A 23844-nucleotide genomic window follows, 5' to 3' on the forward strand; every position below is an offset into this window, starting at 1 on the left:
TGTGTTTGCGGATAGTCTTGCGTGCAAAGTACCTACTGTTGATTGCTATCCCCCTAGCAAAGGTTACAAGCCGCAGGCCATTATCATTGGTAACGTAATGAAGGCTTTCCGTTCGATTGACGTATCGAAAAAAGTCTTTTCCGATCGGCGCATTTGCATCGCCGATAACTATCTTGACATCTTGTTTTGGACACTCGCGGAAGCGCGGATTCATTCAAAGTTCTCAAGTTCGTTGCCGGGAGTGATGCCGTAATCAATCCGTTTGCTCCAATTTTGCCTTTCTTGATTGGGGAAAAATCTTCGATAAGCCACCTAACCAGTGTTGCGCTACCTACATCGTGCTAAAAGGGTTGTCTCCTCGGTGCTAACACGATACAGCATTGCCTGTTTGTTCTTTACATGGTAACCACGGTCATAGCCATCACAACCATCCACCTTTATTAGGGCTTCGGACCTGTAGCTCTGGATATAGGGGAACTTACGTATTCTCGGCAGTCTAAGTCGATACCGCGTATCGTTTGTAATTTTCTCGGCCATCAGCAGACAAATTCTGTGTTTGTCTGTTTACATTTATGCGTTGCTCAATCCTCTATCGATTTACACCGACAGACTTGTCAACATGCTTTTGGAAATGTTTTTACAACGCTGCGAACATCTCTTGTCAGTGTGACTATTGTCGGCAGTTTCAATCTCTTCGGCAACTTTCCCATAAGAACTGCTGGTGAATCTCTTCGGCAGCTCCAAATCAGCCGCATTTTGAGTCTTGTTCATTTGAATTGATGACATCTCTGGAAATATCGATTGTTCAGTCTCGGAAATCTCGTCAGCGGGAAGCGGGCAGAACAAAGAATCATCTGAATGTTTTCATTTATGTGTTTTGATAGAAAAATACTGAGTATTTGGCGTTTGAAATTTGGTTGCCGACAATAGTCGAATGGTGCCGAAGCCGTAAGTCTCCCTAAATAGTTTCAAGTTCTTTCGGGCATGCTTTTATGGAGAGCCTTCATGAGCTAGCAGTGTTGATATATCTGTAAATCCTCCAAAAATGGCGTGGATACCAGGTCACCTCAAAGGTACCGTCAAACGGGGTGACTTGAAACACTTTTCAACTTCAATCAACCAAAACCTTGATCTAAACGTCATCTAAAAATTTAAATTCTTTTTAGAACTTTTAATAGTTGGCTCGCCCACAGAATAGGATGACAGAAGATTGAATCGAATTATTTTGGTGGTGAAATTATTTAAATGTCCTTGTGCGGGGTGACTTGTAACACTCAAAACTAATTTAGTTTTTACCAACAAAATGTTGATATTTTTTATTAGTCACACTTGTTAAGTATTGTTATTCATGTATTTAAAGCACCCGAACCAGTACAAGTGCATTTTGAATACCTTTTTGTAAGAAAATAATTGAGCTATGTTTGTATGGGAAAAAAGGCGTTAAATCATCAAGGTCCAATATCTTAACTGAACAATATTTTTAACGATTGTTTGTAGTTGATTGATGAATTATTACTCTTTTGATTATAAAGTAGACCTAACACAACAGTGTTTTAGTTTTGTATTATTTTTCACCTCACATAGGTACATTTTCATAAAAATGATTTTTATTAAAAAGTTGTTGCTACAATTTCGAAAAAATAAAATTCGTCATATTTCCACTTATTGGAGCATGAGCATGAGCATGATTGAGTTGCTACTCCGTTATTGCAAGAACAGCTGTACTTACACAGGGAACCAACAGACATTACTCGGGATCAGTAGCATCTTCAATGTGTAAGTACTGGTGCTCTCATTATTACAACAAACAATACCGGCGCCGGCTGCGTCCGAATGCAGGTCAATTTCAGGATGGGAGGGAAATGTTGACGTGTTACTTGCTTTATAGAAGCCGAGGAGTCCTCTGCATTTCCACAAGAAAACACTGGGATTTTGGATATGGGAAAGGATTCGTTTTGGTAAACGATAAAGATATAATTTGAAATGAATACGAAAGCATTTACACGGATGATCGATACCGATAGTGCGATTACTACGCAAACCAACCATAATTGATCCGGATTCCGTCGCCCACAAAGGAGCTAGCAACAGATTCAACGGACCAAACACTACTGACGCGTTTCGTTTTTCACCCGCTCACTTCGTTTTTTTCATCAGCGCAACGCGAGCCGGACACAATTGATCCGGATTCCGTCGCTCCCACAAAGGAGCAAGCAACAGATTCAACGGACCAAACACTACTCAATTCGTCATATTTCCACTTATTGGTTATAGAAACACCAAGTAGAGTTTTACTTTTGTAAATTAAATCTATATCATGTTTTTAGGTCACGATTTTGAACCTCCATCAAGTATCAGTTTTCAAGATATTTTGAGAATTATGTTTAATGTATAAAAATATTTATAATTATATCTTTAATTGTGGCCCCTACTTGAATTGCGATCACACGTATTGAAGCACCGATTTAAAACGAATTTTCTTTCGAAATTTATGTTTTATAGTGAAATTTAGTTGTAAATTACAATGTATTGCAAGTCACCCCGCCGTTATAAGTCATCCCGTTTGACGATAGCTGAATAATAGTTAATAGTTAATTCTGAAAAAGCTGTACTGCATTTTAGCTGAATAAACTGTTATTCAGCTACCATTGTTACTTGGGCTGTTCATCGACTTTGAAGCGACATTCGATAGTATCGACCGTAAAGTGCTTTACCAGAAAGCTTACAAGATAAATGAATAAGAGCAACGATGGGGCCTTACTTGAGTGGAGCGGAGTTGAGTGGTAAGAGTCCGCGGCTACAAAGCAAAGCCATGCTGAAGGTGTTCGATGCGGTTGTCCGACATTTCGCAGTAAACCATTCAGCGGTCAACCATTTCGCGGTTTGTATCATTTTGCGGTTTTCCGTTTTGCGGTTAGTACCATTTCGCGGTATGCCATTTCGCGGCCTATACCATTTCGCGGTGTGGTTTTTCCTATGAGTTGCACTGAAAATTTTTGGCATTTTCACTAATAACATTTTCATCGGTGATTTACCCTTCTTTTGAACACCGGAAGTCCGTCAATTTGCACTGTTGAGATAAATGAAACATCTCGGTACAAACCGCGATACGGTATACCGCGAAATGGTACTGACCGCAAAATGACATGCCGCCAAATGGTACTAAGGACTGTTCATTTAAGAAAGTGGACACCTAAATATTAGCATTTTGGTGTAAAAATTCCATAAAAACAAATAAAATTTTGTTTCAGTGTGATCTCAAGTGTTTATTTTGACAGCAGACAAAAGTTGACATAAAAAAATTTTAAATTCTAAACGATGGGTCGAATTGACATGGCGACTCTTAATTTTTTTCTGCACAAATGGTGTACAGAAAAAACTGCCGTTCCGAGATTTGGCTTAAATCGCGAAGTGTCCAAATTGAATTTTTTCAACGCTGTGGCCAAAACAGATATTCCTGACGACGTACGATACATCCCAACAGAAAAATTTGGGAAAAATGATTTGGTATGGCAAGCAATTTGCTCCTGCGGTATGAAAGTACTACATATTTCACGACGGGTTCAATCAACGGCGAAAATTACAGAACTGAATGCATTAAAAAATGGCTTCTGCCCATCTACTGAAAGCATACCATGCCTCCATTGTTTTTGCCAGACCTAGCATCGGCTCACTATGCTTCAGCAACTTTGGAGATGCTCAAGAAGGAATAAGTCGAATTTGTAGAAAAATGATCGAATTCATCAAATTGCTCAGAACTACGCCTCATTGAAACATGTTGGGCAATAATCAAACGGCATCTTAAGAAGGATGGAAGAGAAGCAAGCTCCATCGATTTTTTCAAGAAGATGTGGTCAGCAGTTCAAAAAGCAGATCGAAAAGTTCCGAAAAAAGTTGTGCAAGAGCAAGAAAAGTAAGAGCATTCTCCAGCAAGGCTCAATAAATGTTCAAATTTATGTGAATTTGATCGAAATTACGTTGATTTCCATGTATTTTAGGTAAACTCATGAATTTGTTCGAAAATAAACAGTTTACTGTAAAAAACACGTGTCCACTTTCTTAAATGAACAGTCCTTAATCCAAGATCGGTCGCATGCGTGTACTGAGTACACGCACCCTGATAAAAGTTCGCTTTTCATAAACAGCTCGAGCGAGGTGGTGTCGGCAATGGTTGAATGCGCGACCGCTCTTGAGTTAACCGCGAAATGTCGTACCGCGAAATGGTACACCGCGACGTGAATTACCGCAAAATGTTATACAATCGTTCGATGCCCTGTCGAACCAGGATCTTTTCATAATTGAAATTTCTTTGATTTCCCTGGGCATAGAGTACCACCGTACTTGCCTCAATACGTATGCGAAAATGGTAATTTAGGCAAAGAAAACTCTCAGTTAATAACTGTAGAAGTGCTCATAAGAACACTAAGCTGAGAAGCAGGCTCTGTCCCAGTGAAGACTTAATGCCAAGAAGAAGAAGCAACGATGAACGACTCCAGTTTCTTTGAATCCCGCCGGTGACTTCGACGAGCTGTGCCATAAGGTGTCACGCGGAGGACTCTCATACAGGTTCTGTTATGAAAGACGGGGATACTTTCGAGGTGGTTGATGATTTCGTCTACCTCGCACCAAATGTACCATGTACAAAACCCTAATAAGACTGGTGGTCCTCTATGAACATGAATCATGGTCCTTGCTAGGTACCTGGAGTGTTCGTACGACGAGTGCTTAGGACCATCTTTGTCGGTGTGCATGATAACGGTGTATGGCTGCAGAGGATGAACCTCGAGTTCGTCAGACTCTACGGCCAACCCAGTATCCAGAAAGTGGCGAAAGCCGCAAGGGTAGGACATGTTACAAAACTACTGGACAACTACTTTGCGGTGTTAGCGTCGAATCCAAGCGGCGTGAGATGAGAATGGTCGGTCTCGTAAATACTTTCCATTTGTTTTACATGGCGAGTCACTTCACTCGAATCGAGAAAACAACTGAGGGCCTCAAACGCATCGATCGGTTGTGAACTGAGTATTATAGGTACTAGGAGCACGTGTCAAATGTACAAATTGAAATTGAAACTGCGAAAAGAAACCACGTAGAGATTAACTCCTACGACTCACTATTTGCCAGATGGTCGCATCAAGCTACAAGCTGGGGAGCCCATTTAGAGACCTCGACGCTCGGAGACGAACTGAACTTTATTACCCCAAAGCACATGGTATCATTATCATCACTTCGCAGTGTAAACCTGATCTGAAACTTCGGACTATGAGATGTACGTTAGTACACGACACTGAAGACGGCCTTACAGTTGAGGTCGAAATACGCGTATCTGTCAAAGGATACAAACTCTAGTGGAATTAAATGGCATAGTACAAAATTTGGTTTTTCATTTTTAATGATATTTTGTAAGAGTTTTCGGACACAGGAAATAATTCTCACTTGCTTCATTGCTTTTTATTGTTGCATTTTATTGTTAGTGTTTCCACGAGGTAAGCAGTATAGGTATCTGTTCGTCGTTTTGCCGTAGTAGTATTTCTCTCTCTATGGATTACTACTATCGCTAATCCTAGTATGTAGTAAGTCTACTAATAATAGCTACCAAAACGGGTAGGTAGTGAATGAATATGTGATCAATAGGTAGTTGTATTGCGGTCGACATCTCTTGCTATGAGTCACTGGAGTATTATGCTATGCTACGTATCATATACTGGTTGTTTCTTATATTTTAAATTTCCGCTTGACCTATCCGCTCTAAAACTGAGTAGCATGTAAATCCTTATTATCCTTATAATCATTGCAAATACTGCATAGTAGAGAGTGTTGTGTAATTGAAAATGGCGTGAATAATGTCATCGAACCAAACCTAATCTCAAGTTTACGTATTACATTGCGTACTACAGAGTATGGTAAAAAAAAGTCCTGTATATAAGTAGGTATACATTTTGTATGTTCAAGATCAGCTTTGCGAGAACTCGTAGAGAATAATACTAAAACGAAATACTGTGTAATGTGTGCTTTTGTGCGCGCCTTGGCCATTTTAAAATATAATCAGAGCTAGAGGGGAGAACTCCTTTCACCGTTATAAATCGTAATCATTTTCTTCGCTTCATCAAAATCTCATTTCGTTCAGCAGCAGCACATGGAAGAGGGCAGCAAATTTCTACCAGCAACGAACAATCGGTCAACTTCGGATGCCCGGTTCCAGTTCGGCGTAGTCCATTGTTTCGTCTCCGGCCGAAGAAGCGCTCTCTCGCACTGTTTGCCACTCGCGGAATCGACGTCGTTGTTCACTCTTGGAGCACCAATCGTCAAACTCCTCCGGGCTGAGTTCCTGTTTTAGCCGTTCGCGTCTCCAACGGCGCATGTACTCGGCACGATTGTGCCGCTGGATGGCCAATTTCTCCGTTTCGCCCGGAGCCGGCGAAATGGTTGGAGGGCGTCCGACCATACCGAACAGGGCCGTGGCTTGCTGCTGGTTCTGCTGCTGTTGTTGCTGTGATTGGGATCGCTTGGCGCGCCATTTGCGCATATACTCCGCTCGGGATCTACGCAACGAGGCCATCTGCTGATCCGAGGTAGGTGAGGTTTGACGGCTCGATTGTCCTTCATCGTGTTGAGGTTCAGATTTGATCAGCGACTCCAGAGGAATCTGAGGAATTGGCGCGCTTTGGACGCCACCTTTAAGTCTTCTAATTTCTGCTTCAACCTGACGCAGCTGCTGCTGGGCTAGGATTGCAAACATCTCTTGAATCTGCTGCATTCGGAGGGCTTCTTCCTGTTGTTTGAGTTCAAGTAACTCCTGCTGTTCAACTTTAACGATAGGTTCGGATTGCTCTGGCTCGGCATCCGGGACCATCTGTTTCTCCTGCTTCTCACGCTGGCGCATTCTCCAACGACGCATCCTAGCAGCATTTTTAGCCTTTCGTTCGGCTTCCCGATCTTCTGGATTCAGCGATGCGAAATCCTGGCATCGAAGCATACCAGCTGGCTGTCCAATTGCTTCAACTTCCACTCCTTGTTCGTACAGCTTCTCGAACACGCTAGCATCCGGAGTAGACGAAGCGTCTTCCGAGTAGACATTGGTTCCCACCGGAGAAGTTACGCCACTGGCACTACATTCATTGTCATCGGAGTCTTCGTGAGTGAATGTCTGACTCTTGAGTAGCTTATCATTGCTCTTGCAAAGCTCCTTGAAGTTGGCGAATGCGTAGACCTGTTGAACGCAGTCAGTGCAGATCAGCGCTTTGATGTCATCCGGAAGAGTTATCTACGTGGAATAGGAGAAAATCGAAATAAATTATTATCTTATTGGATGTTGTATCCCAGGGCTGGTAGCAGGTCTGTTCTAAGATACTTGGTGATATAAGCAAGAGAAAAAGAATACCCGAAAAAATCCTCACATTTTTAATGCATTCTAACTCGAATTGTTTGAGGATCCGTGTTGTGATTTTTTTGACTTTTTTTACTCCTCAGAAAAAACCTCGAAATCGGCTCATTTTTGCATCGCCAAGGAGTTTATGTCAGTCCTGCTCCAGAGAAACAAAGACTATTACGCGATTATTACACAGGGGAAAAGTGTCAGGAATTCTTCTGGATTTTTTTTTTTGCAAAAATTGAAGTGTTAAAGTTCAATTTGTAGTTTTAATTCTTTTAGTGATTTCTCCAGGGAGCACTTAAGAAAATCCTATATAGAAGGCCTGCCCAACCTTTTTGGCTCTTTTTCGGTGTGTTCGCAATAATAGTCCGATATGAGAAATTTTCCCCTCATTATATCTGATTAATCCATGTATAAAAAAATCAAATTTAATCAAACTATTTGTCAGTGATGCAAGCATATTAAAAAACGTTCTTTCTGAGATGAGCCAACTTGGGCAGAAAATATTTTAAACAAAGATAGTTATGATGATGATGATGGTTCCGCCACATACCCCTACAGAGGTTGGAGCTAGACGATATACCTATCTTTTAGACACTTAATTATAATCAATTTTATTCAGGTTTACAAGCAATATTAATATACATATAAAGCCAAAACAAATCAAAACACTGTTGGTCTTAACAATCACTATAAGTAAGCATTACTAGTGATCCTGAAAGTCCAACAAAATTCAAAATATTGCTAGAATTGATAACCCCGCATGACTGATGATTTCAAAAAATAATGCCCAATTTTTCGCATTTTTAAGAAATTTCCGACATTTAACGGTGTCCGTGTCTCTTTAAAAAAAATCTGTTCATGATTCTAATCAGAATTCATCAAAATCATCACAGGATTCATATCAGCTTTATATCGCTGGATTCTCATCAAAATACGCTCATGATTCTGTTTGGAATTATCTCAGGATTCTCATCAGAATTCTCACCGGAATACTCTCAGATTCTCATCAGAGATCATCTCTCGAAATGCTTGTCAGAATCCTCGTAGGAACAGAAATTTTCCTAGGATCTTCAAAATCTTTTTAAAGTTCTCATCAGAATCCTCTCTCGATTCTCATCAGAATCCTTTAAGGATTTCATCAGATTCGTTCCAGTATTTTCATCTGAATATCTACAGGATTCTCGTATGAATCCTTTCGTAATTGTCATCAAAATATTACCATTTGGTTTTCTTCAGAATCCTTCCAGGTTAAATATTCAACAGTGTCTTTCCAGGACGTCTATTCAAATTGTTTCTGGATTCTCATCAGAAATCTTGTTTTGGTTTTTATCAGAATTTTCCCAGTATCAGTCCTCATCAGACATATTGTAGCGGTCTCATCTGAAATTCCGGGAATTTCAAAGATTTCAATTTTTCCAGGATGCTCATTGCAATATTTCCAGTATTTTCATCAGAAACCTTCCAGTATTATCACCAGAAACTGTCCAGGGTTTCTATTTGAAACCTTCTAGGGTGCTTATCAAAACTTTTCAGGGATTTCATCTGAAATATTCCAGGGAACTTATCAGAAACCTTTCATTAAAACCCTTTCAGGATTCTTATCAGTCGACCGTATCCTAAATATTCTTATTTAGTTTCAGATATATTTTCTATTACGTAACGGTCGTACTTTATATTTCTTATGATTGTATAACAAGATAATTCTTTCTTAAAAATATGTGTATTCCGGTACTTAAAAACAATTAAAAAAAAAATCAAAATGACCCTTATACGTTCAGAATGGAATAAACAACGTGGTTCTGGAACTTGACTTAAATTTATAACCTGTTATTAAAATGACTGGAATTGATACGCGTGGTAAAGATAGACAAATTATGGGTGAAATAATAAAAAAAAAATCCACGTGCTCGGCTGGGATTTGAACCCAGTACTCTTGTATGCTAGACGAGCGTAATGAGTTGATTAATTTAATAACCATGCGGATTGGATAACCGAACAGCACAATATAAGCGTCAATTTCTAGTTTCAGAATCTGCGTCGATTTTAATAAGCATTTAAGTTTGTAGCACTCAGAGTGGTGGTTTTTTTTTTGATGAATTTGCTAAAAACGAAAGACGACCAAAGACACTTCATATGGGGAATGTCGGTCTCTCAATGAACATCGGAATATCTTCAAAAGTAGAAGACTAATGATCAATATCGACGCAGATTCTTAAAATATAAGATTTTTTTGAGAACATGTGAAAAAATGGTGCAAAAACATCAAGAAACAAAAAAGTTATAGCGTTTGAAATATTTTTTACGGTCCAAAATTGAAGCTGCTGGTAAAAGGGTTAATTCAATTTGTTGACTATTCATTGAATGCGATAGACAATGGAAACCACGTATTTCATTGGGAAATCAAAATGTGGAAAAATGTGAAAGAGTAAGGGAGTTGGGAGCAGGGCTGTTAAGAACCATGACCGGCTTGCGACACTGACGAATCCAGTCTTCTCACTGTCACTAGGTGAAGCTATATTTCATGTGCTCACTCCTTCAGGTCGCAATGACGAGGCTCTCATGAGAGCAATTGTAAAATTGTTTTGCATTTAAAATTTCTATCTGATTTTGGAAAATTTGGGAAAGCAAATGTGTTTGTTAAGTAAAGTGGATATCCTTTCAAAATTCTAGCGATATAAATAACAATCATATCTGATAATGAAATAAAAGTGGTCTAGCTTACAATTCCGTCACAAGCCGTAGCGACGGAAAAATGATGAGAATTTGAAGAAAGCTTCTGTCATTGTCTCGCCGTCCGATGACAGTGAGCGAAGCATCTATGTAAAAGTCTCGCGGCACCCTCTTTTTACATTGACGCTTTCCAGCATTGCTTAGGAGTAATCTTAGACTCTAAGCTTTCTTTCGTAGACCACTACAATACAATAATTCACAGGGCTAATAACATGCTAGGGTTCATAAAACGCTTCCGCTACAACTTTCATGACCCATACACAGTTAGAACTTGTATGGTAGGGTCTCCTTTCTCAATCACACACGAAGAAAGATTAGAAAACAATTTCTACTATAGTCTCTTCGTAAATTAGGTTGGACATCATTTCCACTTCCACCCTACAAATCACGCTGCATGCTTATTGACATACAAACTTTGTAAGAGTGGCGTGAAATCGCAAGAGTTTCATTTGTAAATGATATCGTTTCGCATCGTATTGATTCTATAGAAATACACCATGTTTAGTGAACCACGATTTCTCAATTTTTTGAAGATATTGGGATCGCCCAGTAAAATGAACAGTAAAACATGTGATTTCACAAGGAATAAAAAAACTCTTCTTAAGACGGATTTTCTAAACAAATGTAAATTGTTACGCACCGCTCTATTGTTGGGAATCTAGAACCTTCGACAGTGGTTAGTTTACAACAGTGATTTTCAACCGTTTTGAACTGGTGACCCCCTTCAAAGTTCTTCTAACATGGTGCGGACCACATAAAATTGATGTGCTTGAAATCAAAGATTATAGAACGATCTTCATTGAAACAGCAGGTACTCCCAAAAGGCAGGCCTGTAATCCACTACAGATAATGTAAGAGTTCTGCTATGATTCTCTGGAGCTCACTAAGTCCACTCAGAATCTACAGGAGATAGGCAAAATGATTTAAATATGCAAAATTTTGTCCAAATTCGAATGCTCATAATTTTATGAAAAAAATGGGATGCATCCGGAAGCAGGCAACGGCAAATTTGATCTTGTTCCAGCAACTTGCTTGGCCATGCATATTGGCCACCAGACACAGGAGGACTTCCGGATTTTCCGAGGTTATGTCCAAATGGCATTTTTTTCTGTCGCTTGTATCTTTGTGCGATGTAAAGTTATATAGATGTTTAAAATTTTCCTAGTCACTAGAACTAACCAGCTGACCATATTTTCCGGAACCTGTTTTATGTATGTGATATTTACAGTCCAGTAAAATATAAACACAAACGTGTTGCTCGCCATTACTGTTTTTATTATCCTCTCACTTTCTTGCATCCCAGATACAGTACTATCTCGATATTTAGATTCACACATCACCACATCTCCCCTTCATTTATTAATCATTTATGACTCAAAATCAGTGACGCAATCTTCAAATCTGATGGGCCTTCTGATCACTCTCCGAGATTTGCCTCGTAGAGCATCTAGGTTTGTTTCTGCAACATCTGGTTCTTGTGCTTGTTCCATCGTGTCGTTTCCGCTCACTGGTGATTTCATGATCTCAGCAACCTCAACTTCAACTGAAGCACCAGTTTTCCCTCCGCTCTCAGGAAATTCTTCTTGTGAAGGCAACCGCTTAAGATGACTGGAATTTCGATCATAGGACTTCTTTGTGACGGTATTCTGGACTGTAACGCGTGGTCCTTGCTTCTCTATTACTGTCAAAACGGCTGGATCAAATGTTGGAGTTAACTTGTTCCCTGGTAGTAAATTTTTCATTAAAACTTTATCACCCACTTTTATCTCCGACACTTTTGCCTTTCTACGAACGTTCTCTGCTTCCATTCCTTTTTCTTTCGCTTCCAGATCTCGATCTCTGTAATCCGTTGGCATCACTGCAGTGGCCAAGTCTTGCAATGACGGTAGTTTTGTTCTAATGTTTCTCCCGAACATCAACTCACTTGGAGTCTTGCCAGTTGTAGAGTGAGGAGTTGAATAATACATGGACAAATAGGTCAGTAAATCTTGCTTCCAGTCTTGTTTCAACGCCTGGCTTATTTTTAGCCTTTTGATCAACGACCGGTTTTGGCGCTCTACAAGGCCATTTTCTTGAGGCCAATACGGCGTGGTCTTGTTTAGCACGATTCCCCGATTTTTGCAGTACTTCTCGAATTCTAAGCTAACGAATTGTCGGCCGTTGTCCAAAGTTATCGTTCGCGGATATCCCAATCTGACAAATATCTTCTCCAAACGATCAATAGTCTCACTCGCTGTTATTTTCCTCAGAACCTCAACCTCCTTATATCGGCTAAAGTAATCGATGATTACCAACAGATAATCTCCGGACGGAAGTGGTCCAAGAAAATCTATGGCTACATCGATCCACGGAGACTCCGGCAATTGTCGTCTTACCATAGGTTCTGGCCGATTTGGTTGACTAACCACCCGACATCCCTCACATGAATCTACTACTCGCAAAATAGCTTCGTCCATTCCTGGCCACCAACACGTATTCCTCAACCGCTGCTGCATTTTTGTGCGCCCGGGGTGGCCTTCGTGTGCCAGATGAACCATACGTTCCCTCAAACATTTTGGCACTATTAATCGTGAGCCACGGACAACCAAGTCACCTACTTTCCCAAGTTCGTTCCGCAAAAAATGGTATGGCTTGATAATCTCAGAGGTATAGTTCCAAACGTCACGGTCGAGAAACTCCCGCAACTCACAAATTTCAATATCCTTAGCAGAGGCGTTTTCCAACTCATCTATGTCCACAGCTGCTAGTTCTACAACATTCCGTATGTATACTTCTGAGTCAGGGTCGAACGGTTCAATTTCTGTTGGCTGAGAAAGTCGAGACAACGGGTTGGCGATGTTAGATTTACCCTTTCTATATACAACATCATAACTGAACGCCTGCAGTCTCAATACCCATCGTTCTATGCGCAAACAAGGTGTGGAATCTGGTGAAAATATTGCCTCTAAGGGCTTGTGGTCGGTCTCAAGGTCAAACCGAATACCAATAAGGTATATCTGGAACCTTTCGACTGCCCAGACAAGCGCTAAGGCTTCTTTCTCGGTCTGGGCATATCGTCGTTCTGTTTCTGTAAGGCTTTTGCTAGCGTACATAACGACCCTAGGATTTTCATCAGGGAACTGCAGAAGAACAGCTCCCAAACCAACTGGGGACGCATCAGCTACTACTCTCGTTTTCAAATTTGGGTCGAAATGGGATAGTGTTTCCACATTGCTTATCAAGTTAATCAGCTGCTCGAAAGCTTTTTGCTCATCTTTACCCCACTTGAATTCAGCCTTGTTTTTCGTCAACTCTCTCAAAGGAAACGAAATCGTTGCCAGATCTGGTATAAAAGCGCCAACGTAGTTCACCAGTCCCAAATAACTGCGTACTTCTTCTGCATTAACAGGCGTCCGAAAGGTTTTAATGGCTTCAACTTTAGAATGAGCAGGAATCATCCCGTTTGCATCAAAGTGATGACCCAAAAAGTCAATCTCATTCAGTTTAAAAGCACACTTTTCATGATTCAGTAATATTCCATAATCACGCATTTTGCTCAGAACTTTTTCAAGCGATTCGTCGTGTTCTTTTTCAGTTTTCCCGAACACGATTATATCGTCAATGAAATTGACTGCACATTCGCAGTCATCGAAGATTTGTTCCATGACTTTTTGGAACATCTCTGGAGCACAGGATATTCCAAAAACCAGGCGATTGTATCGATACAACCAGTCTTCCGAAACCATCATTGCGCAAGAGAGAATTAAAAAGCATGCCTTGAAAATTTTCATTTCCAAATGATGAATTTGAATCCTCGCATTTCAATGCTCCTGTGATCATTTGATCTAAAGTATTGCATCATTGATGCAAATCATTTCAGCTGATCTGGATTAGAATATGTTTGCCATTCGGATATTGCACCACATGATTTAAAATGCTCGATTCAGTAATCGAATGCTGCGAAAATTTGCTGATGTCCATATAATAATTCCATACAAGGAATTTACTTTTTCGACCGAGTTTAACATCACTAAAGAGTATCTGTGATAACCCCGCTTACCTTTAGGATGGTGATTAGAAGGGAGAATTTCAAGATTGAATAATTTAAATGAAGTGGGTAGGGGCTCAAAGGGAAGCATTTAGTCGATCTTGATAGCTGAATCTAAATCTAACTTATCATAGCTCTTAATAATTTAAGCGATGTTGAGGAATTTTGGGTCTAAGATTCGATATGTGTCATATGATGGTAGTTTTAGGTGAACATGTCGCACGCAATAAGTGAACTATTACTGGGAACGATTCATGAATAAAAAAACCGAAAGTAGGTTAGATGTTGCCATTTGTCAAAAAGATTGCAAAAAAAAAGGCATAAGGTACAGAATATGTTTATTTTGGGGCTTCAGGTTCCCATCTGGCGCCATAACGGACAAGCCTCGACCAAATTGCATGGCTATTAATATAGAGTCGTTTTATATCTTGTTACCATTCATTCAGTGTTTCCTATAAGAAAAGAAAAGCAACAATAAAATACAATAAAACCAAATCAAATTTGATTTGCATTATAAAATACTGAACCTATTTTACAACAATGAACATTTTCACCCGCAAACAACCGCATTCTGACAGTTTTCAACCACGCAATGAAACGATAATCGTGCGGTTGCTATGCCTACTAGACATATTCGCCCAACAGAAGGAGTTGATATTTTTCTAGATCATTGATGCAGTATTTTCACGAAATGATAGGAGCAAATCAAAGCAATGTTGGATTGGGAAAAGAGGAGTGTGCATTTTTCTTCTCCCTGATTTATAGATCAAAGCAACGTAATGCAAAGGAGATTTTGAAGACAGGATACAACCCTTGAATAATTAAAGAACAATTCTCAATTACTTTTTGAGGAATTCATTTATGTGAATATTTATTTCCAATTCAAAATATTAAGCAAAACAAAACGTTAAAACTTACTCACCCTTATGAGTTATGAAAGTGGTTATCGGCCTGCTTTCCTCATCCAGCTCCAGCTGGTGGAAGGCTTCTCTGATATCTAGCCTCGAAAAGTATGTTGCACCATTCAGCTTCCAGCGAATATCTTCGAGAGTAGGCAATGGGTGTGTTTCGCGGAGGACGGCCTTGTTAACTTGTCGCATATCAATGCACAGCCGTATATCCCCGCTATCCTTCACCACAATAACCATTGGTGATACCCACTTACTGGGTCCCGAAACCTTCTCAATGACATCTTTCGATAGCAGCTCGTCCAATTTTTCCTCAACTCGTTCAAGTGTTACAAAAGGAAGTCTACGCAATCGCTGTGCAACGGGCGTTACCGAGTTATCGACAGGCAAGTGAATTTTTATTCCTCGAACTCTTGGAAACGGCTGACCAACTTTCACACTGTGTATTGATTCGTGCTGGCTCGGGAGGCCAACTATCAAAACTCCGAGTTCAATGGCAGTTCGCTTCCCCAAAAGAGGTTGTGGCCCGTCTTTCACGACATAGAACCGTGCCATAGCCTTCAACACCTTCTGTTTGTCATGAACGACTATTTCCGCCTCAAACATGTGGGGTACCTCCAAACAGTCTTTCTGTGCATATGCTTTGAATTTCCGATCCGCACGTTGAGTACCTCCGACCATCTGAACTCCATTCGTAGTCATAATTTTCCACGTACTGTCATCAATGATGTTCGATTGAACGCCGGAATCGATTTGCATCTCAATCAGAACGCCTCCGACTTCGGCCCACAGCAGCTCATCTCGTTCCTTTTCAGACCACACCATTTCCACATATTCTATCTGATCTAGAGGGTCTTGTCCCGGGAATCCCGGGACAAAAATCCCGGGAAATCCCGGGATCTAAAAAATCCCGAATCCCGGGATATTTTTGAAAATCCCGGGATTTCCCGAAATTGCATGTTGAGCTAGAAAATATTGTATTATTTTTAAATAATGGCACAGAACAAGCTGCATGTTTTTTTCCGCTGACTGTTGATACAGGAATGCATTTTGGTTATTGCATTTATTTTACTCAATAAGCGTTTTATTGAAGCTAAGGGCCACTTATGCTTTCTTTTTTCTTTTATATTAGTTATGTGTTGTCCAATAAACTGTAGGTTACTCTACGGTTTGTTCCTTTTGTCAATAAATTCTTTGGTACTTGAATTATTCATCATATTAAAATTTTGTTACTGCCATTTTATCTTTCCGTACCCTTTTTAGTTTGCCCGGTGCACCATACAATTTTCCAGGACGAATTTGTCTGTGTTTGTCATACCAACAATTTAAATGCATGAAGATTTGACACAACAATGTAAACAAGTTGCATAATCATGAGAATAGATTTTAAAAGATGTGGTAAAATTTGAGAGTGATTGGTATCACCTATACTATACCTTATACATCACGATTGAAATCAACTGTAATAAATGCCCGTTGACTTCAACTGCAGATAGAAAATATATTGATGAATGAAATCTAAGACAGCATTGTTTTTGTCTATTATAATTCAACTTAACCTTCGAAAACAGGTTCGGGTATTGTGAAACTGTTCTATAAGACTAAACAAAGCTTCAATACGCGCTCTGGTCGCGCTATAGTCGTTTTGGAAACATTTGATTTTTGTCCCGGGATCCCGGGAAATCCCGGGATTTTTAAAAATAAAATCCCGAATCCCGGGATTTTTTCGGGTCCGGGAAACAAGACCCTCTAATTTGATCCTCCTCCATGCTGCTATCCTCAATCGCATTCAACTGACGGTATACTGGTTTACGTGGATGTTTGGCAAACGGTTTCGGTTGCGTAGATGAGTGTTTATCATAACTCCCTTTGACATAAACTGGCATCGTACGTTTTGGAGCGACCTTTCCAATGCCTCCAGGTGACGTTCCACTGCTGGTACTTGGCTTATCAAAACAAACCGCTTGGAAATGGCCACGCTTTCCGCAAAAAGAACAAGATCTGTTCCAAGCAGGACACTGCTGTTGCGGACCATGAGATTTGCCACAAAAACGACATCGAGCTGCAACTCGCTGAACATATTCAGTTTTCACCTGCTGATTAGGCACACTTTGTCCACTTATTTGATCACTAGCGGCTTGGCTTGTTTCGTAAGCATTCACTTGTTTTATAGCCTCCTCTAAGGTGAGGTCAGCCACTTGAAGTAGCTTCTCCCTCAAATGAGCAGGAGCGAATTGCAGTGTTTTATCGACGACAGCTTTATCTGCGCTTTCAGATGCACTTTTTCCGAAATCGCACTTACTTGCATGGATTTGAGTTCTCATTATGAACTTCGACAGTGTTTCGCCTTGCTCTGGCTTCATAGCCCAAAAGATGTACCTTTCGTGAACCTCATGACGCTGTGGAGCAAAATAATCATCGAGTTTGCTGATAGCCACATCGTAAGGATCGATATTATTCTCCTTATCCTCACTGACGTCTGCCCCAGGGATGTTAAAGAAAATCTCCTGAAGTTCGAAGCCGCCTTGACCCAGCAAAATATCTTTTTTCTCAGTAGCATCCTTTATCTTTGCCGTTCGGAGGCAAATTTCAAAACCTCTCTTCCAGGTATGCCATTTCTGCCTTCGATCAGTGAGTTCAACTCCAGCGAAGGAGAACGGGGGGAGGTTTGAAAACGCTTTACTTCCATCCATCCTACGAAATTCCCAAGTCGTAATTTTATGTTTTATGTAACAAGTTTCAACATACCTTTTGTAGCCACAATCTCAATCAATCATCTACGACTTCGCAATACCCGTTATCACGTCACGGTAGCCGTTCGCCGCTGTCTTATCGCGGTAGCCAACATCCGCTTCCACGTCGCGGTAGCCAATCGTCGCTTCCACGTCGCGATAGCCCTAAGCCACTCTCTCGTCGTGGTAGCCAATATCCGCTTTCACGTCGCGGTAACCAATTGTCGCTTTCACGTCGCGATAGCCCACTGTCTTGTCGTGGTAGCCAATTGCCACTGACTCGTCGCGGTAGCCAAAACAATCTATACAAACCATCAGTTTTGATGATTATCGTGAATTATTCCGCATAAATCCAACTTACCTCGAATGTTAACGAATTTATTAAACCACAAGAACTCTTATTTTCCCGATAAACAACCAGCCTCGTCGTCAATTTGTGATATTTACAGTCCAGTAAAATATAAACACAGACGTGTTGCTCGCCATTACTGTTTTTATTATCCTCTCACTTTCTTGCATCCCAGATACAGTACTATCTCGATATTTAGATTCACACATCACCACAATGTAAATGGTCATATTTCTGAAGATTTTCAACGAATTTTAATACGTCCAGCGGCATTCAACTTCCGGTCAGTTCTAGTTTCTAGGAAAATAGTAAATATCTATAAATCTTCACACCGCACAAAAAATCAAGCGTCAGAGAAAATGTCATTTGGACATGACTTCGGAAAATCCTGAACATCTCCGGTGTCCGGTGATGAATAAGCATGGACGAGCAAGTTTGCCGTCGACTACTTCCAGATCCAAAAATCCTGCTGGTAGATTCGAGAGCGTCCCGCCAAAGATGGAGACATTGAACCATATCAGACATTTTCAATTCCCAAAAAGTTCGCTAGGAAACCCAAAAAGTTCGCTAGGAACTTTGTTTGAAATATGTAATTACAAGTAATACTGGCTAATATATATCTAGCTGCCGATGTTGAAAACTTTCTCTTGTAAATCTTGGAAAGTTGTTAGCTTCATTTTCCAATTCTAATAAAATAAGGTTGAAAATCTCTTATTGATAGAATGGCGTGGTGTTTAAAACAAAACCAAAACAAGTTATATTTTAAAATTATATAGTTTTCTTTTTTCAAAAATATGAAGTATGATAATTACAGTAAAGTTTTTTTTTTACACGGTTTTTTTGCACGTTTTATTTTTACACGGTTTTTTACACGCCTTTCGGAATTTACACGGTACTTTTTTTTTGCACGGAATTCGGAATTATCACGGTTTTTTTTACTTATTTACACGGATTTCGGAATTAACACGGTTTTTTTTCTTATTTACACGGATTTCAAAATTAACACGGTACCTTTTCCACAGATTCCAGAATTAACACGGTTTATTTTTACACTTATTCCGGAATTAGCACGGTTTTTTTTGCGAGGAATATTTTTGCACGGCACGGGGAACCGTGTAAAAAAGACCTTAGTGTATTTTTTTTTTTCGAAAAAAGCGATTCCCCACATTTATTAATGAATCAAGAATAACGACAGTTATTTACAAATAGCTTCGCGGACCCCTTGGGAAGTCGTCACGGCCCCCTAGTGGTCCACGTACCACGGGTTGTATAACCCTGGGTTACACTTCTATAGTAGCGCAAGTTTAATCAAATTAGACGATCGCGTCCAGAAATATCGTCAAATGGAAATCTAAATAAGAAAAAATATTGTGCACAAACACCTGGAGAATTTGGAGTGATTACAAGCTGGCTAAAATGCTGAAGATTCCGAAAACACCTAGTTTGTCGAGTGCTTAAAACCTACAAGAAAACTTGAGTGTGGAAAAGATTTCGAGGACCTACGAACTGGAACCAGGAATCATCAGCTGCGCATCAAGGTGTTGCGTTAAACCGGTGCAGAACATCCTTGCCAAGGAATGTGCAAATCGTACAAGGCACATGGAACAGAATTCCGTGGTAGTGCATCTTTTATGACCTAGTTTCGAGGTAACGCAAGGTCTGCACTTTGATCGATGACGAAACATATAGTTCTCGAAGAAGGCCACGATTTGGTAAGTTATGGCCTGAAAACGGAACCATTCGTCACATCCTCGACAATAACAGGGGTAAGTGGTTCTGGTGTAGTATGCTGCTAACTAGGGTAGGTGTACCAGTTATGGACATAGTGGTTCCCTATTTCGCCATACGGGATTTCTTGAATATTTTCACATTTTGAAAGATTTTGTGTGTTGTAGTTGTAAGCTTTAAGATATATCTTGATGTTTAAACATTCAAACAAATTTAAAATGTGTAAGTTATCGAAATTACACGTATGGCCATACAGGGAACCACTATGGCCATAACTGGTACACTTTCCCTAGATCGATTTTGTCCCCAAGTTAATGAATCCTCTGAATTGTCCTGGATTTCGATCAATCGAAAAAGACTGGGCAATTACAAAGCAGTTAGGTACTGCGTCGAACAACGTTAAGGACATTCAGCAAATGCGGGCAAAATGGAACTGACAGAAATGCACTGATTCCGTGTCCGTTTCTACTGCGCGAAGCCCATCCAAGCCCATCAAGATTATAATTAACTTTTATTAAGACCTTAGGTAAATCCTTGCAAAAATTATTATCTCCCTTTGGTTTCTATTTTCTTGGTTTCATGTTTGTCCTCTTATTTGTTCCTGTTTCATATCCTTTTTCAGGCAATTATTCTTCCTGTTTTTAAGATTCTTATGTTCTACCAGTCCTGTATCCCCACCACACCCGCCCCTCTACTCACCTGCACCTCAACGCAGTCCAAGATCTGTGCCAGCAGAGTTCGATCCGGAGCAGCATCCGGAGGGAACAACGGGTTCAGCGCGTCCGCATGGGTAAGACACAGTCGACAGAAGCTATGCTTCCCCGTACGATCGGGAATGATCGATCCAACACCCACTTCATCGTCATCATCACAGGTAACAACACCAGCACTAGCAGCAGCAGCATCATTGCCAACGCCATTCACTCCTCGATGATTATGGTGATGATGAAGGGTGTTTAAGTTCAGAGGAACATTCTGCGAGGAACTTGGCAGGATTTCGATTCCTCCCGGCATCGTTGCACCACATTTACACACTACAACACAACCCCCAAGATTCGGACCGTAGACTTTCGCAATCTCTCGATTGAACTCGATTTCTGCGGACGCGCTACGCACTCACAGAACCCTATTACGGCACACGTAGCAGTGTTACAAAATCACACGAAAACGCTATGCAACCCAGCTACAACACCATTATGTTGACATTCCAAACTTATGCACCGCGACTGCATAACAAGTTTTTCTTTCTTCTTCTGGTATGCAACTGTCAGATATTGGAGAGGTAGATGTTGAACGCAGAAAAGGCGGAGCGCGGAGATTTGAGGGACAGGTAGACCGATGAGCGCCGGTCATATCCGCGGCGGAGACTAGCAGAAACAGAGTGGCCATACACTGCTATTGAGTGATGGGTAGTTAAGGGCTAAAACTTAAGGTAAAAAAATATGTCGTTTCTTGGTGTTTTGTATGAATTTATATGTTGCAATAGATTGCATATAATAATGATGGGCAGTGGCGTATCTTGAGCTCAGAGCCAGAAGGCACTTCAGCCTCTGATATTACGTTTAACCCTTGAATTGAAGTTTTCTTAACCCAATTATTTTAGTGCCCATGCCGATATGAAGTTATTATTAAAACTCATTGGTGTAATTTGGTACCAACATCACTTATCTTATTAAGTATCAAAGAAAAATAGGATTAAATTTGTCACGATTTGATGATGTATTTCATATTTAATCATGTATGCATACATGATTTATTAATGTATTTTGATATACCTGAACGATTGATTTACCACTTAAGAAACTTCATACATAGAAGAAGATGCCGTACAAGGCGCACAGAGATCATTGTCATGGTTTCTCGGAAGCTGCATGGGAATTGTAATATTGGGAATCCAAAGAGCGACTTTTGTATGACTTCAATGTAAGCCGATACTGCTATAAAACATAACAATCACTAACATTTCTTTTCTTCTTATCTGTGTTTTCATGTCCAACCCGCATATCCAAAGAATAATTCATCGGAGAGGAAGGATATCCCTTGCCATGGCAGCGTAAACGATAAATACCACTTTTTTTTGTTAAAATTCTTATTACTAATTAAAAGGTAATACAGATAAACCAATTATTTAACTGATTACAAATTTGTTATAAAACACCACACTAAATCCCTCCTTTCCAATATCCTTAGGCAAAACACTTCACTACCGCTGTATGTATGACATATTAATGTTCTAATGACCTTGCATCATTCATACGTGTAGTGGAAGTCTAGAGTAGAAGCAAAAGTTAAAGAACCTTCTGGTCAAAGATGTTGCGTTTCCTACTTCCCAAACTCCAATACCCCGGTGTATTATGGAAGGTCTGATTTTTCAAACTTATGGAGGCGCACATGGCCCCTGTCCCCATGTACATTAATAAAATAAAATAAAATATTGTTATTCCTTTACTTGTAAATCTTTGTCACCTTGCCAATCAGTTTTCATTGAATAAGCTAAGAATATTAAGAAAGTCGACCTAATTGCTTTCGGGGTGTTTGAACGTGAAGTAAAGTGGATAAAACACGGCAGGCTGCGTTGGGCTGGTCTCGGAAGAACGACAAGCAAAGATAATATTCAACAGGGAACCCGAACGAGGCCTCCGACTTCTTGGAAGACCGAGCAAACGATGGCTTTTTGCAGTTGATGAGGACTTAAGGGCTCTTAACGTTGAGGGCGACTGTAAGCGATTGAACCAGAACCGAGCCCAGTGGAGAAGACTCATCCATTCGGCGCAGAAAATTCATCGTAGCGTATTGTAGCCCATCAAGTAAGTACAAGTATGAGTGCATTGGTGTAGCTTTAACTCTCTCAGGCTCTTGATATACGTTTAATTCCTAAACACTTTAAAGAAATATTTCCAAATTAAAACTGTTACTTGGACTGCTTTTAGGAGCCAATATACATTACAAAGAAAGTTAAAATAAACTCCTGTGCAAAAGTTTGGGTTCAGCCTTTCAAAAACACACAAAAGTGTTTTGTCTATTTCTCTGTGATTACACGTGCAATTGAAACTCTCTATAGCATTCGAAAGACAATGAGTTATTCTTACTTCAAACAAGTTTTGACAAAAACATTTTTTGAATTTTGTTTACTAATTTTTACTTAAAATCGGGACACTGAATAAGCATTGGATCGACCAATATTTTAAATCAATCTAACATTCTTTGAAAATTTTTGCACGATGACTTGAATGACTATTTTATTATAATTTAATAGTTTTCAGATTTTCCCGCTATAATTTTGCATGTGCGAATATATCCAGTGAGTCACAGTGTAGAGTAAGGTGGGGCAAAAGTTCGACCTCAGTGGTATAATCAAAGTTTCCAGAAAAATAATAGCAGTAGAAACAAAATAAATACCATACAGTGAACCTTCAACATATTAGCTATAATTTTACCGAACAAACTTGTGTCAAAATATTTACCCATTTTTAGTTATAACAGTTTTAAAATTGATTGTCTTAAACGATCTTTTGCCACACCGCTCAGTGGTTCCATTTGTTCTACGAAGCGGTCATAAATCATTTTACTCAATATTCGATGACACATATCATCAGAAATTGTTTTATCAATTATTTTTGACTATTAAAACACCGTCGAGTTGATGTCGTCATTGATATAACTTCGAACACTCTGATAAAGGATTAAGGATGCGGAGATCATGTTGCGAAGGCTCTGTTATTTTAATGATTATTATGCGCGTACAATGACTTTGCAATTATCTCTCTTTCCGTGTCCAAGATTAACTAAATTGTTGATCATTGTATTGAATAGAACCATCTATATACATTGAGAGCAATATATCAGGATTATTATTTTTCCAATTTGATAAGATTCCCTGCTCAGAGTCGCTTCACATGCTCATAATCATATTTTTTGGTAATGTACCGCGGGGCAAGTGGGTAAATGGGGTAAGTGAAAATAATTTGTATATTTTACTGAATATGTGAATTAAC

At 39.8% G+C, this 23844-nt stretch overlaps 1 protein-coding gene across 1 annotated transcript; it reads right to left on the reverse strand.

Annotated features, from left to right (window-relative positions):
- Positions 1–5436: 5436 nt before the first annotated feature.
- On the reverse strand, positions 5437–21157 carry LOC5572402 (zinc finger protein 853). The gene is made up of 2 exons (XM_001660294.2): positions 20549–21157; positions 5437–7264 (listed from the first exon to the last, which is right to left on the reverse strand). The coding sequence occupies exons 1-2, from the start codon at positions 20861–20863 to the stop codon at positions 6179–6181; spliced, it is 1401 nt and encodes a 466-aa protein (XP_001660344.2). The 5' UTR covers positions 20864–21157; the 3' UTR covers positions 5437–6178.
- Positions 21158–23844: the final 2687 nt, after the last annotated feature.

This window comes from Aedes aegypti, chromosome 3, assembly GCF_002204515.2.
Source record: "Aedes aegypti strain LVP_AGWG chromosome 3, AaegL5.0 Primary Assembly, whole genome shotgun sequence".
NCBI lineage: Eukaryota > Metazoa > Arthropoda > Insecta > Diptera > Culicidae > Aedes > Aedes aegypti.